The 18,397-nt window shown below is 40.0% G+C and overlaps 1 protein-coding gene across 21 annotated transcripts in view; it reads left to right on the top strand.

Annotated features, from left to right (window-relative positions):
• Nucleotides 1-218: 218 nt before the first annotated feature.
• Nucleotides 219-18,397, top strand: part of ADGRB3 (adhesion G protein-coupled receptor B3) — a 461,440-nt gene continuing 443,261 nt past the window's right edge. For 13 of the 21 annotated variants that reach the window (XR_014954217.1, XR_014954216.1, XR_014954218.1 and 10 more), the window contains exons 1-2: nucleotides 710-973; nucleotides 3,693-4,461. Coding sequence is in view for 17 of the 21 variants with exons in the window: in XM_085576376.1 (XP_085432502.1) it covers nucleotides 3,708-4,461 (754 nt within the window). In the remaining 4 variants the exon portion in view is untranslated. Of the gene's footprint in view, nucleotides 974-1,083; nucleotides 1,225-3,692; nucleotides 4,462-18,397 lie in introns of those variants that run through there. The other 8 variants (XM_085576371.1, XM_085576374.1, XM_021530137.4 and 5 more) reach the window with 6 other exon arrangements.

Here is an 18,397-nt window from a genome sequence, read left to right on the forward strand (position 1 = left end):
CCGGGGGGCGCCGCGGACGCGCGCGGAGCGGGGCGCAGGCGCGCGCACGCAGGCGCGCCCCCCCCACTCCCCCAGCGGGCGGCCGGGGGCGCGCACGGGCGCGCGCTCCCGGCGCGGCTCCCACGGAGGCGGGCGGGCTCCGCGCGCGCGGGCGCGCAGACGGGCGCGCGCGCACGCACGGGCGGGCAGAGCCGCACGCAGCGGCACAGACGCGCTCCCGCTCCCGGGGCCGCCGCCGCTCCCGGGGCCGCCGCCGCTCCCGGGGCCGCCGCCGCCGCCGTGCTCCCTGCGCGCCCGGCGCTCGCTCCGCTCCCCGACATCGGCAGCCGAGGACCCCCCGCCGCTGTCCGGCCTTTAGTGCCTGGGGGGGAGGAGGAGGAGGAGGGAAGGAGGAATAAATCTATTAGTAATAACAACAACAACAACAACAACAAAACCCACCAACAAATCCGCACTAGCGCCTTAGTCCTTCTCTCAGACCGTCGACTGCCTGGCATCGCCGTGCATCGGGCTGCTGTGCTGAGACTTTGTTTCAAGTAAAAAAAAAAAAAAAGAAAAAAAAGAAAAAAAAAAGAACCAAAAAAAAACAACAAAAAACCAAACAAAAAAAACCTTCGCTCGCTCAGCCACTTCCATTTTTTTCCCCTGCAGTCTCGCTGGTTTGAGGTGGTTGTTTTTTGGTTTTTTTGGGGTTTTTTTCTGTTTTCTTTCCCTTCATGTGGTTGGATTTGGTGGATCCGGAGCTAAAGCCGATTTTTTTTCCTCAGTGGGGTGTGCGAGTGGCGTGCGGGGATTTTCTCGCTGCGTTTTTTATCTTCTGCTGCTTTTTTAAATCTTGGTTTTCAACCTGAGCCGGGAAAAATGGGAAACGGTGCTTCCGTCAGAAGGGGAATCTCTCCATCACTGTTGTTGGGACGTGTGCCTGTGGTGCTAGTGTTTTAGAGAAATAGCCTGACAGCTTTCGGAGTGGAAGGTAAGGGTGCCCGGGGCATTTCCATTTCCCATTTCCAGGGATTACGACTGGAGAGCTTTCAGTTTGGGATTCCGGGGAGGAGGCGGCGGAGGAGGGGGACAGGCTGTTGCTGAAGGATAGAGAGAGAGACAGCACATACGAAATGATCTCCGCATTTACTTCAGCGCTGCAGTTTAAAAGTTAGAGAAGTCCGTTTTGCGACGGGTCTGCTTCCCTGAGAGTAATTTCCAGCGAGACCGAGAAAACCTGAGGTTTGTGCACGATTGGGGTAATTTGTATTGGGGGTGGGGGGAATTGTTAGGTTAATAGGAAGTTAAAATAAGAGAAGTCAGTGGGTCTTCTGTTGGGGGGAAAAAAAAATAAATGGAGTGATGGCGCCGTCTATGTTCGGCTAAACTACAGTGTCACCTAGAAAATCAGTTCGGGGAATATCCAAACTAAATGCCCGTTTCTTTTCAGCAGAAGAGAATTCTCCCCCTTCCCAAACAGGCAACCTTAAGCCTCTGTGGCCATCCTTTAACTCTCTCCTCCATGGAAAAGGATGATCTTTTTTATCTGTGTGTCTTAATCCTTCCAGCGAGCAGGTTCACTCTGCATCTAGCAATGCTGCAAGCTGACTGAACGCTGCCGGCACACTCAGTTCGTGTGTGTGTGCATGTGTGCGTGTGTAATGCACACAGGGAGAGAGGGATTAAGACAGTGTTCTGTTGCAGTAGCCGTGCATGAACAAATGCACAACTAAAATGAGGGCTTTACATTTCTTCATAGAAAACAGCCTAGCACTGCAGAGGTCTTTATTTTTCTAGTACAGATATTACATAGGATGGAAAAAGTCAGAGGCTTTTTTCCTTTTAAAACAGAAAAGCAAATAAGCTCCCCTTCTACTTTCCGGATTATAAAATTAATCCTTTTTCATGGGTGGAATTCTTAATTTAGACACTTATTGTCACATTGGCTTTCAACGCCTACACCATCCTGAATAACACTGCGCAGAACTGCATTGCCTGCAAAGTGCTTCAGCAAAGGGAAAATTGTTTCCAGAATTCCCAATAAGTTTATCTTTTTAAAAACCTTAAATGCTGTACCAGCCCTGTTTGGAGAAGGAGAACCATGTTGTTCATTGAGACGGATGCTTAGAAAGGAGAAAATCTGACCATGTGGATAGACCCAGCAGCAGCTCTTCTCTTTTTTTTTTTTTTTTTTTTTTAAACCTCTGCTATAAAGAGGGTTAGAGTTGGTGCTGCCTTTTGCCCATTTCAGGATTCAGAGTTTGCATTATAATCTAGGAGATGCAGAAATCTCTTCAAGGGAGCTTAATCCGGTGACTTGCTATGTGTTACGCAATGGGAACAGAAGATGCCTTGCTGTTTGGTGAGGAGATGAAAAGCTAGGCAAAGACACACATCAAAACTCAGTAACAGTGCCTTTGTGTATGTGTGCCCCTGCTTACAGAGCAACAGTGGAAGAGACTGCAATCTAGAGAGTTTTGAAATTAGGTTGGTATCACTTCTTTCTGCTTACATTTAAGAGCAGAGAGTGAAAAACTACTCATTTGTAAGAGATAAGCAACTTTTCAAAGGTTAATGCTGAAAACCTTCAACCTAAAATTTTTGGGATATCATTATGGTGGTAAATGTAACTCAGGTTCACCCTATGAACCCAGGCCACTGTTAAAAGAAACAGAGAATGTGGAGACTCTGAGGGTTGGCAGGTGCAGTAAAACAGCTTTATTTGGACATACTAGCAGAGAAAATGTAATATTTTCTTTCATTGTTCAAGTGCAGGGCTGCAAAACACAAGAGCTAATCAGACAGTGCAAGTAATTCATAATCAGAGGGCAAGTGCAGTCCAATAGGTGCAGAGATCATGCTGTAGCATGGCCAGTACATAGAGCTACTGATTGTAATACTAATACGGAGATCCATTTTTTTAATATCCTTAGAGGCTAAAGCACATTGAAATTATTATCTAAAAAGCTGGCATTTAGTGGTTGTGTCAGATTAGCAGTAGTTATATCCATCTGTCTTTGTTTCTTTCTTCAATACTGTCAAAAGTGTATTATGACATTAATCTCAGTATTTGCTGCTTTTTTAGAGACCTCAATATACCAGACAGCCAGGGTGAAGACATGTAGGCATATGGGAGATAATGTTCTATCTATAACAAATAGTAATTGGAGAATTTTTAAATTATAGCTGTAATAATTCAGTTACTTCTCAGACTTAAGAGAAAAATAATATATAACAAATTCTACCAGATTTCTTGTTCGATTCTGGTGAAATTCTGCAGGTGCATATCTTATATGAACGTACATAACTATAGCAGATTAATTATTTACTTTTTGAATAAATAAATAAATAAAATCTTCTCTTGATCTGTCAGGTAAGGCATCTAGGTTTTTACTTAAGTTGAACAGTTCTAGTCCACGCCATGATGACTAAATCCTAGAGAGGAGAAGACATTCCTATTAATAATCTAATAGATGTTGAGTTTTAATTTGTCTGTGGAAGACGTGTCTGTGGCGATGGCCACGTGATGGCGCTGTGCACACAGCAGCAACGCCGGCCCTTGCGTTATAAAATAAAAATTACCTGCCCTTCTTTCTGAAAGGGGCTCTAACTGCAAGCTTGAAAACAGCTGGCTCGAATATTGGAAGGAGTTTGGTGTTCTATGCCTGAAGAATTCTACTTGCATTTTTATTTCATTTCATCTCCTGCAGGCCAAATGACATAGGATGAAGGCTGTTCGTAATTTGCTGATTTATATATTTTCCACCTATCTACTGGTTATGTTTGGATTTAATGCTGCCCAAGACTTCTGGTGTTCCACGTTGGTGAAGGGGGTCATTTATGGATCGTATTCTGTAAGTGAAATGTTTCCTAAAAACTTCACAAACTGCACTTGGACGCTGGAAAATCCAGATCCAACCAAATATAGTATTTACCTGAAATTTTCCAAAAAGGACTTCAGCTGCTCCAACTTTTCCCTCTTGGCTTATCAGTTTGATCATTTTTCTCATGAAAAAATAAAGGATCTTTTAAAAAATAATCATTCTATAATGCAGCTCTGCAACTCCAAGAATGCTTTTGTATTTCTGCAGTATGATAAGAATTTTATTCAGATACGTCGTGTCTATCCTATCAACTTCCCAGGATTACACAAAAAAGAAGAAGACCAAAAATCCTTCTTTGAATTTTTGGTATTGAACAAGGTGAGCCCTAGCCAGTTTGGGTGCCATGTGTTATGCACTTGGTTGGAGAGCTGCTTGAAATCTGAAAATGGGAGAACCGAGTCCTGTGGGATCATGTATACAAAATGCACCTGCCCTCAGCATTTGGGAGAATGGGGAATAGACGACCAGTCCCTGGTGTTGCTCAATAATGTGGTGCTGCCCCTCAACGAGCAGACGGAAGGCTGCCTGACCCAGGAGCTGCAAACCACCCAGGTCTGCAATCTCACCAGAGAAGCCAAACGGCCGCCAAAAGAAGGTAGGTGCTTCTTGGAGGGGGGGCTGAATGCCATGCCAATGTGTAAGTCCTGCTGCCAGCTCTCCTTAATACTCACATTCGTTTCAGTTGCTCTCCACTCTGGCTCTCCTCTAGATGAGGCAAAAGGGCTGGAGAAGATGCACACTCCCTTAAGGGCTGCATTTTCATTTCCACACCAGCCTAACCTACAGCAAATAGTTCTGCTGAGTACTGTTGAAACTCCTCACAAGTAGGATCCATCTGTTTTAAGGCCTCACTTACAGTAATGCCCACAGGTGGTGAGCCAGAAATCACTCTCCCCCTCACCGTCTCTTTACAGCAACCACCCAACTGCAAAACCTTGGCCTTCTTGATATGATCTCTTGACTTTGCAAGGAATATATTTCCAAAGGCATGCAGGCATCCTAACCAAAAGACCAAGAAATTTACCATGTTCAGGATACCTGGTCCCTGGGCCAGACCTCAGCAACCTACAAATTAAGCAAGAGCAAATGCAATTCCTAAGGGTGAAGCCTCTGCCTGAGATGCTTGGAGAGGCAAGGCATTGCACAGGCAGAACATGCTGGTTTAACCTCCTGGGAGCTCTGGGAAGGGGCCAGTGGCTGCTCCTGCACCCATTCCCCAGGCAGTCCCAGCTCCCAGAGATGAAGGCTCAGAATCTCATTGCAGTATGAGCATGGAGGGGGTTGATGTGTCATTCCCAGCAGCTGCTTCAGTCCCAGCTGCTGCTTCATGTCCCCGCTGGAAAAAGGAGAGGGGGCTGTTGTGGAAAGGTGGGAAGTCAGGGGTCTAGCTGTTAGCATGGCAGCCTTCCACCTAGTCCCTCTGCTACATACATAAAACAGGATGGTTTAGCCTGACAACTTGGGGAGGTTGGGGCAGGAGGGTGATTTTTAGATGGATTTTGATGGGCTGTGATGCAGGGAAAGCACGGGTTGAGCATACATGGGGGCTCTGGATACAGGCTCTTGGCGAGGGGGTCCTTCAGAACTGCCATGCGGGAATGGGGGGAGGGTAAGGATAAATCATCGAGTCTGGGGTATTGCATTTTAATGCAGGAAATGTTCCCTCTCTCCTTGTTTTTTGCATAGCCACAAAGCTCTCAGTCTGTGGCGAAGCAGTGCCAAGCTCCCAGCCCCCCTAATAGAAGTTGCTTTGTGGAGGAATGTAACATTGACACGTTGTTAGGAGACGATTTTCTTTAAGGGCAGCCAAGCCCCAGTGCTGTGGGAGAAGAAAAGCTGAACCTGCTCCAGCTGCCGCGGTGCCAGCGGCCAAGGGCAGGGCCGGGGGAGGGGAAGGCTGGCGAGCGGGACGCTTGGAGCGTCCGGCGGCTCCGCGCTCCCCCGCCAGCCAGCAGCAGCCCGGGATCACAGCGGTTCTGACGGGCGGGGAGGCCCGGCTGCCGCAAAAGTCCCCTAGAGAAGCTCGTTCAGTGGCAGGGATGGTACTTAACATCCTTCAGAGCTAAGTAGCGCCCAGGGAGGCGGAGGCAGCCCCGGCCGCAGCAAGCGGAGCCCCGGGCGCTGCGCGGGTGCGGGGGGCTCGCACCGCCCGTCCGCGGCCGCTGCGCTGGGTGGGAGGCGCCGCCTCGCCCCCCCGGCCTCCGCCTGCGAGCCACGGGAACCGCGGCAGCCGAGCCCCAGGGGAGAGCACCAGCTCCGCGGAGCGGAACAGCGCAGGATGCGCGGTCGCGGTGCGCGGTCCAGCCGGCCCCAGCGGCGCGGGGCGCGGCCGCCGGGGCGGAGCGGCGCGCCCGTCCTGCCTCCCGGCGGATTCCCGACCCCCGGCTCCGGCTCCCTCGGGGGCTGGGGCGAGGCAGCGCCCGCACACTGGCTGCGCCGGCTGCCGGGGGCCCTCACATCTTTCCCCAGAATGCACCAAATTCCAAGAGGATAAGTGTATCCAGGCTAAAGCATCTGTTTCGGAAACATAGTTGAAAGGACGGAGGAAGCTTAGGGCAAGAATTTCTTTGGTTTTTATCTTCCCTTAAATTTTGAAACATGTTTCCAGCATATTTTGCTTCCAGTTTCAGACATATTTTAATTCTTGTCCCTACTCTTGAGTTTTCCTGCAGATAAGCTTGAGAAATGACATTGTTAGAGAGGGTGGAAATTTTATTTGGTAGGTGGAAGGTTTGATTTGTTTGTTTTTCACTCTATTTAGTGTTTTTTTTTTTATTGATGTACAATTTTTACACTATTAGAACTTCAATTAATGCACTTTGAAATTTTTCATCAGATTTTTACTCAAAGTTACAACCAGTTTGCAAATTAAGCCTTACAGTACTTCTCAGTTAGCAGTAAGGTTATTGTTTTTCACTCAGTGTCAAAAGTATTTTTTCCCTTTCCTCAGACGGCTAAAAATCTGCAAGGGAGGTGTGTTTAGTCTTTGTTTTTATAGATACAGTTCCATTCATTAAACACATCAGTCAAGTGTATCTGTTTGTAAAAAGCTGGCTTGTGGTTCCGCTCAAGGCCTTATTGAGGGATCAAAACTAGAGTATTCTTGCTACAAATATGAAGCAGTTCATCACATCTGTCAGCGAACATTAAGGCAAGAAATACAAATTTTGTTTTCACAGACAATCTAGTTCAAGTTAGATTGGCACAGATAGCATAAATAAGGTAGACTAATAACTAAGAAATGGTTGTCAGGATTCATATTGGCAACTGAAAGTACAGTTTTGCTAGTGTAAATTGAGTTTTAAGGGAAATGGAGTTTACTACTGAGACAGTGCTCTAGATTTTGTAAGACTGTATTTTATGAATTTGTGCATTATTTTGAGGTTTGGTACTGACGTTGCCTAGAACTGACTTTTGGAAAGGAATTGCAAAGACCTGACAGCTTTCTAAGTATTATGCAAACCTTCCCATCCATCAGATTTGCTTTCATCAAGCCTGACTGTATGAAGTGTAAAATCTTTTCCCAAAACTATTTTCAGTCACATTTTAGAACCCTTATGTAAATAGAGAGCATTAAGATTAAAGCCAACTGTTTCTATTTTGAGCCTCTGAAGACTTTACAATTTTGAATATGATAACGGGCTTAGGAAAATGGATGAAAGTGGATATTTTTCCTTTTTAAGTAGTGTTGCATTTTACAAAAGATGTGACAAGTATACAATGGATCATTGTGTTTCTAAATGTGCTGAAGTGTTGAACAATGAAAGGATCTAGGTCAAAAAAGTAGGAGCTGTAACTATTGCTTTTTAATAAAATGGTTTGGAAATATGTAGTTTATTCAGCATTTTTTCTGTAGGAAGATCATCTTTGGTGTCATTGATTACAGCAATATTGAAAATCACTATGGTTTTACTTAGACACAATTTCCTTGTATCTAGATCCCTTTCTGTGGCCTTACATTTGAGATGCTTACCCTGGATCAAAGCACTGGCAAATAGATATCAATGAGTACTTTGGTAGGCTCCAAAATTTAAGGCCTGTAGGAAATTTGTCCTCTTGATTGTCAGTGCTGTGACTGAAGTACGTCATGAAGTTTCTGTCAATAAGACAGGACTCAGTTCCAAGTCTAGTAGACAGGTAAAGACTTTGTATGTAGTCAATCCAAGAGAAAACCCATTATTGTGGCCATAATATTATTGTGGCGTTTTGTAACAGTTACTTAGACAGAAACTACACAGAGTTTCCTGTTGTGTTTACTGCCAAATCTGACAGGGTTCCTCCTAAAAGAATTGAAAGAATTTTTGATCTGTTATTACATCCAGGAGGAGAAGATAAGGGATGTTCACATTTAATAAATCTCAGCATTTGGAGCTCCAGGCTTAATCTTGTATTTTATGTTCAGATGGTCTAAAATAATTTTAGCAGGGATATTTTATAACGCTAGAAATGTAGCATTGGTCTACTTTGTCAGAAATTCTCAGAGCTCACTGTGTACCAGCATGTCAGTATTCAGCAACTGATTTTTTTTTCCTGATTCCAAGTCTGACAACACAGAGATCTTAACAGAGAATTAGTGTAATAGATGTGTCTTTAAAATAATAGTTTATGTCACACTGTTGAATAATAATAAGATGTAGGATGCAGATAGTTTTGTAGAACCTTCATTACATGTATTCATTTATTTATATGCCATTCCATGAATGCCTACTTCCTGTTGCACACATTTGAGATTAATTCATAATATTCATCACATACCCAGAGGTTACTAGCTCAATGAGTAGGCTGGACATCCCTAGTCAGGAAGTCATAGTCAGTAATAACATGTCATATCATGGCTCCATCACAGGATTTAAACTGTTAAATCAGTGTAGGATTTGTCTAGTAAGATAAAAAATTACAAAATGGAGTCTAACAACCATATACTTTGACAGGAATAGTTAATATTTCGTATGAAACAACTATTTGAAACTAAAGTAAAATTTAGAAAATCAAAAATAAATAGAACAGTTGTCCAAAATATTGAATGAGTACAGTAACATACTTGAAAGAGGCTTAATAATTTTTAAATTCTTCATTGCAGTGGCCCTTTTATTCATGAGTTCAAGGGAACTAAGGGAAAAACACACTTTTGAATTTTGAATGAAGAGTATTTTTCATTATGTTTTACAAAATATGTTTTAAAAACTTAAAACTTATATGCTGAAATAAGTGGTTACCATACAGGTTATGAGCAATTTTAAGCAGTTTTGTTATTACACTGTAATGAGCAGTTTGATCTCTGTGACAATCTAGACCATAAAGAAAAGCAATTTCACTTTAAGTATTTTTTTTTTTTTTACATAAATATTGTTCCTGCTAAAATGCTCATGGCCAAAAACATCATAGAAACATTAACAGAATCAGTTAAAGAGATTATGTTTGTGAGTCTGGTTCCCCATGGAAGGAAATATTTTTAAATATCTTATGGTTTCCCATGTGCTACATAATATGCCCTATTTTGACTTACTTTGCTAGAATAAAATGATCACCCTAAAACTTTATATTTTTAGTACATATTTGAGCCATTCTGAACCACTCATAATAGGGTGCTTTATCACAGTCATGCAAGTTTTATTTCAAATTCTTTTTTTGAAGCAGTGCACTGTAGAAAAAGCAGTTTTGATCAACACCTCCTTTAATAAGCCTTAGCTTTGTTTTATATTATCATACGTGATTATCACTAATGACTGTATTTTAGTTTGTGCTATATTGATTCTTTCCACCTGATTTAGTTCAGTAAACTACGAAGATTCATGTTTTGGCATAAAGTTTGGGAATTTGTGTGCAAAAGTAATCAGCACTTCATGTATGTGTATGGAATTCAGTGGGATTTGGGTCAATCCATAAGTGAATTGTCTGATGCTATGAAAAAGGAAAATACCCAGACCATTTCCTTTATGATACAAAAAAGCCTATATCAATGGCTTTGCTTCCAGTTATTTAAATACTTTATTAGTAAATGTACTTCTCTCTCTTTAGGTGGTTAAGTTCTTTGCTATCACAGATTTTATCAGTATTTTGTTCAGCACTTCTCACTCACTAATGAGATGGCACAATATTTTTTGGGAAAAATCTGCTGGCATCAGTCTAATATTTTCCTTAGGAGGAATCACAGGTGTCCTGTATAGGATTTGAATAGCTGTTTTTCATCAACTCAACTTCTTGTTTAAAACATTCATGGCTTCAGTTGAATAGTATGTTATAACCCAAACCAGAATTTTGGTTTCTCAACTGTCATTTTTGCTTGAATTAAACCTCTGTTTGTGAATATTATTGCACTCAGACATTGGAAGACCTGCTCTCCACTGGGTATAAATGATGCTACAAACCACCACTCTAAGAAATACAGGAAATAAAAGCCAGTGATAAAGAATGGGCAAGGTATAGAAAGAAATGAAGTGTTCAGAATGAAAGTCAAAGCAAGTATCCAAATTATGAAGAGAATTCAAACTGTCTTGCTGCTGTCTCCAGTGAACAAGTGTTTGATAATACTGAGTTCTATACCATCAGATGTTTCACACCAGTCATGCCTTCTTTGTTGGTCTTTCATACCAGTAAGATGTGCCTTTTGTCTTCAAATTCTTCCAATTACCCTTTGTCTGGGTGAAAAAGGTCCACAATATCTTTACTGTATTTTGGACCTTGCCATCTGATTTTCATGTGCTTTTGACAAATATGGAAGTCTTCTAGTAGAGAGCAGCTATTAGCAGAAGTTGATGTACATTATGCTTATGGGTGGATTTCAGTTGTGAAGTCTTAGTAACATTCCATGGAATTATATTATGACATAACACATTTTTTATTATTATGCAGTGGTTTATTCCTGCATATTTCTATTTTATGCATTTATATAATACAGTGATTATATGATGTTTTACATTCAATCTGTTCTCCTGTGCTCTTTTTAAAGCAATTTATCCTCTTCTGTTCAAATCTGTCCATATTGCTGTTTTGTTTAGTTTTCTGCTTGCAAAAGCATGGAAAAATCTGCTTTGTCTGTGGGTATTTTCTGAGGAATTTTCAGAGAAGACTTTCTTTTTCTCTTCTTAGGGAATTAAACTTGTAAAGTTTATTCAGTTGTGTTTTATCAAAGGATTCCAACTCAAAGTTGTTGTAGCACTCAAATTGGAGTTTAGTTGTTCATTTATAAATATGCAGTAATTGTAATAAAACAAAGGTCACTGCAGAATTCCATTGAGCATTATTTGCATTCACTGTTAACAAGAAATATAAAATGCTCTTTAGGACAGAGAAAGTTGTACATTATATAAAATACAAATTTACAAATTATGCATCCCCGATTTATGAATATTTCAGAGGTTCAGCCCTTTCTGATGTTAGTTTAATCTCAAGGGGAAGACAGTCAATTTTTTCAAAGTCATTCTTGGTTTTGTTAATCTTTTAGAGAAGGTATAAATAAAATTTTTGTCAAATTACTGACACAGTTTTCTGATGGACTAGCCACCATCAGAATTAATAAGCACAATCAATAGTAACAGGGTACAAGATCCATGTTGTTACTTTGCTCTGCAAAGGCCAAGTTATTGTCCTTACCCAAGACAAATTCACCATTCCATCAATATAATTTGGTCTAAATGCAGATTAGATTAGACATGACAAAAAAGGTGCAAAATAGTAATAACGTATTTGTACTACCAAAAGCAAATTACTTCATAATTTTTATTTATAAATTCTTTTTTTCTTCCCTGTAATTTTACTTTTGAAACCATCCTTGACATTTAGTAGAACAAAGAAGATATACTTTCAAGAAAGCTCACTTATGTAAATTCTTGCTGCATTTCTTTCAGTTTCAGCTGGTTAGTTGTCTCTGTGTGCTTTATTTCAGTTTCATTTTCATCATCTGGAGGGGAAAAAAGCCATATGATGCACTCAAATTAGTATTTCTTTGATGGTGTTAAAAATGCATGCAGCTGAAATTTGGAAGCAAGCTATTTTCAGTAATTAAGGCCAAATTTTATTTATATCTTCTAGAAATGGCAGAAACCACAACAAAAATATAAAATTTGAATAGCATCCATTTTCTGGTAGCTCAATAGAAAATTGGTGACAATGGGCTGAACGTCACCCACTTCTGGGCAATTTTTGCTAATTTGCTCTCTTTAATTCTTTGGGCGGTGTGAAACATTTTGGGAGCTGACTGGTACCTGTTGTTCTTCACGTACTGCTAGCTCATTTGTCAGTTATGTAGGGATTCACCTACAATATGATTATTATAATTATGTAGGAATACACATACATTACTTGTGTTAAATAGGAATTTGTTAACCCTTTTCACTTTCTGAGGTATGCTATAACATGTTGCTTGTGAGAATCTAAGGGCCCATTGTGGCTTTACTGCTTTCCCTTCACTGAGTTATTCTAGTACACCAGCCAAGTAGAAAATTATTCACCTTAGTTTTTTTAGATGTATGATCTTCATGTTGGGCAAGTGTGCTATAATGGCCCAGCTAAGCTTCCTTTGGAACCTAGAAGTGGCACAAAAAAGAGACGGGGAGAAGCAGCAACCCTGGTTCAGTGCAGTTTAAATTTGCTTAGGTAAAAATGTCTGTCAAAAACTGGTCGATACATGTTACCCTTGCCTGCTCTTTTGCACAGGTTGGCAGCCAATTAAATAATACTGTGTTTCTAGGCCGTTGCACTGTGTTTGATTACAGTATTACTGGCAGATCCTTCAAAATAGAGTCCAAGATACATGTTTATCCAGGGCTTCCCACTGACGATTGAAGAATGGTGCAGATCGCTAGGAAAGTGGGCACAGAGTGCTTGGGGATAAGTCAGCATAGCCTTTGCAGCTCATTCTACAGTACTGCAGTTAGAAAGGGTTTAAATTACAGATTAGAAAATCAGAGAATCTAATTCATGCTGTCCATTGATTATGAGAAACAATAGTGCTTCATGCAAGACTACTTTTTCTAGAAAGGATTTGGGAAAATCTTAAGTCTGAGCATTTCATGTCAACTATTTCTTTGAATCCTAAATGGTTTACTTTTTTAAAAAATTTTTTTTTAATAGTGTTTGCTTCTCTGTCCTATTCTTTTCATTCCCTTCTGTACCATACAAATGGAAGATTTGAATTGTCTGCAAAGCTGGGCACTTTAGCTTGAACTCTAACAAGTTGTGTTTTTATCCTTGGGAGTGTTTTGTTTGTTCTGCGGCATTGGCCAATACCTGCAGTAATTGGCAAACATACAGATGCTCTGTACTGGTGTGTTTGAAGGTTGATAGATGTACTTCATACTGACAAAGGAGAAGAGGGAAGATGTTCAGCACTGCAGGTATAATGTGCACAGCCTTTGTGTATGTACACAGCCTTGTCCAGCTGGTCTGTCTGCATCAAATGTCTAGGAATTCACTAATAATAGAAACATATCATAAAGTTTCACTCTCCTTGGAAGAGAGGGATGTGCCAAGGCTGGAATATTAGCCAATCCCAGAAACTGATAAAATTGTGAGAGTTGTGTATGGGGCCATAGGGCTTCAGTGGATTATGCTATTATTTAGGTTCAGAAATGCCATAGATACTGGTAATACATCTTGAAGCAGATTTTTACTCAGAAAAGTTTGATGATTATTGTCCTGGGAGAGTTTAATGTACCTAAAAATAATTGGAGCCTGCTCTGGAACCACTGTATTCCTGTCTTGTAAATGAATTTTCAATTATGTATTCACTGAATTTTTAATATTTTCATGAAAATTGGAGCAGCTTCATAATTGGGAAAAATCAATAATATTCCTATTCCTTGACCAGACAGAACCTTCTGAGAGGCAGAGCCAGGTTGCTCCAAGTGCTGCAATTGTTTATAGGACATTCAGGTCTGGGTTGACAGTTCATACACTATAAAAGGAAGGTGCCCCTATAAAAGGAGGATGCCACCTCTGGTTGTGTCTTGTGAAAAGGTTGGTCAAGCCGGTATGATCTAAGACCACCTTTTGGAATCGCTCTGCTCAGGAGTCTGCTACTTGTCACTGTGAGACAACACCCAGACCCTTGTGCGCACCTTGCTCAGGTTGCCTCGAGGCTCTTAAACACCAGTGGGTGTGGGCTGCCCTGGGATGAACATTTTGGAGGTCCTCAGTTTCCATGTGGGTCTTGAAAGTGGTGATGAGGTGTATAAACTTATTTGATTTCTTTTGTTAATGCTTTTGATGTTCCTTTCCCGTGGTCTTGTGATAATAGTACTGCCTTGCCTTCTGGTAATATTATGAGGATAAGTGCATCAAAGTTTTGCTTGGCAATCAGTGTCACAATGTTACTTAGTGTATATAGATTATGCTGTTACTACTAAACCTGAAAGTTTTTATTTCCCCTCATAGTTCTGATGAAAACAAATCCATGTTTTCCCTGAGTATTTTCTGGTGGTTGAAATGAATGTGTGAGTTTATTGGTTGCTTGGCAGATGAAACAGATGAAGAGAATTAAGGGCTTTGACATTTATCTTCTATTTCATGTTTTTAAGCTTTTGCATAATGGATTTTTGTCCATGTGAAATCTGAACTGTTGCAAAAAATAGGTTTTAGTCTGGTAACGTTGTATGTACAGTAACTTTACAATAACTGAATTTCTGGAATAAATAAGACATGACAGGGTATCCAAGTGTGCCAGGATGTAGCATCTAAATATTTTTCAGACATTACTAAATTCCTACATTTGTGTTTGCTTGTATATAAATAAATTCATTGAATCAACATCCTTATTCATGTAAATGGTATTTAATTAGAAGCAGGTTTGCTGGTAAATGCTCTCAATTGGATATGTGGGTTCCTGAAATATGTCTAATCAATATTAGAACAGGAAGCCATTATTTTATTATTAAAAATATTTTCTCTAAATATTATTAGAAATTAATCTCATCAACAAAAATAAATTGCAATCAAACAAATCAATATCAATAAATATCAATAATAACAATTAATTTGCTATATATGGACTGCCTTCCATAAGTTCAATAAATATTTTTTGCTTCTGTTACCCTGGAACTCAGTTTTGTCTAGTTTCCAGTTTTGCATGGCTTTAGATGAATATCAGTTTATTATTCATTAGCTCCAGGATCCCCAGAGCCATTTTTACCTTTCACTGGCTCTTCCAGACCTGCACTGCACCCACTGTCTCCTTCTTGGAGACCTCTGCTCTCAAATCATGTTCTTTTCCAGTACTGTGCTCCTCTGCACTGCACTGTTATTCTGGGGTAAAATACAGAACAACTGTTTGTTCTATAATATGAATATGACTCTACCAAGATAAGCAAAAGTTAAATAAATCAGGCAATAGCTGTCTGGTCATTAAACAAGCTGAATAAAGCTCCAGGAAGAACAAAACAAGTTCAGACAATACTTGACATGTCCTGAGGCCTTTTAATGACATTGCAATGCTGTATATATTGCTGTACAGGGCTAAACTAAAATAAATTTAGAATAATGAAGAATGGCAGTGGTTATGGTCATTGTACTTTTTTTTCCCCATTTCTGTTGAATGTGTCCAGAAGCTGCCATGGAATTTGTTGCAATATTTTCTCATTCTAAAACTTGCATCATTTTTTTTTTGCTAGATGAAAAGAAAAAAGTAGTGTCATATTATTGATTTGTATTTGACAAATGGTATCATACTAGATACATATGGATAAAAACAAGAATTTCTTTAGGAAAAGTTGGCTGATGTTTGACTATGACTTACAACTGCTGTAGAAATATATGCTTTTTGCTTCTTCTTTTTGTGTAAATTTGGGCTTGTATTTATCTCTAGAATACATGTCTGAGCACAAAGTTGACAGTCATTTGAGATGACAGCCACTGTTAGGGAGTTCATCCTAAGAAGAGGGCATTAAATTATGAAGTATTGGAAGATTATATTTATTACAATATGAACTTTGGAAGAATATATTCCCCTAAAGGATGTTAGGATACATAGTAGAAGTTATCAAAAATAAAACAGAATGATAATCTTAATAGAATTTTTAATTTACTCAGATGTCATGAAGTGAGAACTCTAAAACAAGCACACAAGATGTTTTGGCTCTCCACAGAAAAATTTTATAGCAATTATTAGGTTTCAGAGATTACTAACTGCCATTTAAAAAAATCCTGAGTATCTCGCAGTAATGCTGTGGCATAATTTCAAATTATTTTTTATATATCTAAGGTTTGTTTTCTATTGTGTGTCTACTTCAACCAGATGGGTATATAAAATCATGGAAAATAACTTTACATTAAAATAAATGTGGATATTTTCAAGATCTGGTTTCTATTATTATTTGGGTTAGGACTTATCTCAAAAGATGGAAGTTGTTTGGCTAGCAGAACAGAATGCTGTGAATTGCATAGCTCTATTAACATAAGTCCTTGTTACATGTCTGAGACCAAACAAGGATTTAGAAATTTTCTCCAATCTTCATCATATCTCAGTTATCATTACAAGTCCTGAGCTTATGCGTCATGACTGCTTACAGTCTTTGTATATTTTAAAGGCAAATAATAAAATGTGATCTTTTTTTTGGCAAATTAGGGAGAATCACTGTTGTAGTCTGAAGTCTATGCAGATATTTACATGGAGAAAATCAGATTTCAAATTAACTTAAAAGATAAAAATTTAGAAGTTATTTTTTGTTTTATGTGGATTAATTCAAAATGCATAAATAAATTAAACTGGTGAATTGACAGAGGGTAGACTGGAGATTTCTTTACGAAAAATACTGGAGGTGCAAAAACTCTTTTATTGAAAGACAATATTGTGATATGACACCAAGATTGTGTCTGGCATTGTGATACAGTCGGGAATTCTGCCATTTCAGGACAGGGATCCTTTTGGCATGCAGTTAAAAAGGCTCCTGGTATTCTTCTTTGTTCCTTTGGCAGACACACATTGCTCATGGTAGCAGTGATGTGCTGGCGAAGACACAAAGTGCTGTGTTGATCAGAGAATACATTATGTGCATGCTAACTTGAAGGATGATCACACACTGTTCCTCTCATAAGACAGACCCTCAGGCCACAAAGTCCATTTCAGTATATTTGTTATTTGTAACTTGTAGTTATCTGTTAGAAATTGTCACATTGCCCCTGTGGAGCTAAATAGTAAGCATGCTTCTTGGTTTGCAGCTCCTAACATGAGGTTTATACATACTTAAGCTAACCTTGAAATTATACTGGCTCTAAGCATGGTTTTTGATTTTTTTTCCTTTTGGTCACCCTGTGCTTTGTCTTGTGTCTAGGTTGTTAGCTCTTTACATTGCTCTTTCAGCTAAACTCTCAGATTTCTCAGAAGCTTGCACTTTCACAGAGCTCCAGTCTTATTAGTGCTCTAAGCATACAGTTTATCACATCTGGGGCGTAAAACAGGTGAAGTAAACAAACACAGAAGCTTCACAGAAATTTCAAATGAATAAACCCTGAAAACAAAACAAAAAACTCTTGTTTCAGCTAGCCTGAGAAGTGCACAAGCTTGAGCAAGGTAATTTAATCCCCTGTATTTAATCCCCTGCTTTTTCCTCATCACTCCAGTCACACAACTAGTTGAAGCCACTGAAGAGTCCAGTATTCCCAGTTGTAGTTTGCCCATGATTCCTCTGTGTTCTCAGCAAATCTATTCCTTTTCTCCCATTGCCCTGTGCCATCTGCTTCCACTGGTTTTTTCCATTGGTTTTATGCACAAAAAAGGTTTCAGTCACAAAAGGCAGGATATACCTTCTAGCCCATGCCTCATTCATTTCTGCAAGGCCTATTACTACTCTAATGGTAGAGAGTAGTCAGGCAACCAAATTACAGTGGGCTAAGCAGGGATGTGAATTAAACGTGTATGTGTCCCACAGCCTAGTGTTCCCTCGGTCAGGAATCACTTTAACCTCCACTACATAGTGTGTTCCCTTTGAGTTGCTTCTGCTGACCCCATAAATCTTGCTTTCTTATGTCTTGTACTTATGTACTGTAGTTTCATAGGAATTCCAGAAAATACTGACAATTAACATGAGCCCTTTGCTTGCTAGTGAGAGCCATATCCCAGAAAAACCAAGGGCTTAAGTTTCATTAGGCTACGTACAACCACAAACATGCAACTCTTCCTCCCTAAGAGATACTTTAAGTAGCATATTTATATATGAAGGGTGTATTCCATCTTCTGTGACTCTGTATCTTTCTAAGAAAGCAAAAAGTCTTTGGGATCGGCTTGATATTCTCTCAGCTATGTAGCATTGCCCAAGAGCATGTGGAGGTTTGGTCAACAGCAGGTCATGTGGGTTTTTCTGTCACACTGCAGATTCATGTTCACCAAGGTTTCTGACCAAGCTCACAGAGGGAACAAAGTTCAGTGCTCAGTCCTGGAAGCCTTTATTTAGGCCACTGGAAACAGGAGCTAATTTCAGATCATATGCACCTCTTGCTTGAAATGCAGCTTTCAATTCTGCTCAACTCTCTTTTAGCAGGTATCTAGCTCATGTGGAAATATTGTGAGTTAATCCATTTGCAGTAGCATTGAAGATTTT

The sequence above is a fragment of the Lonchura striata genome, chromosome 3 (genome assembly GCF_050655825.1).
Source record: "Lonchura striata isolate lonStrDom1 chromosome 3, ASM5065582v1, whole genome shotgun sequence".
Lineage (NCBI taxonomy): Eukaryota > Metazoa > Chordata > Aves > Passeriformes > Estrildidae > Lonchura > Lonchura striata.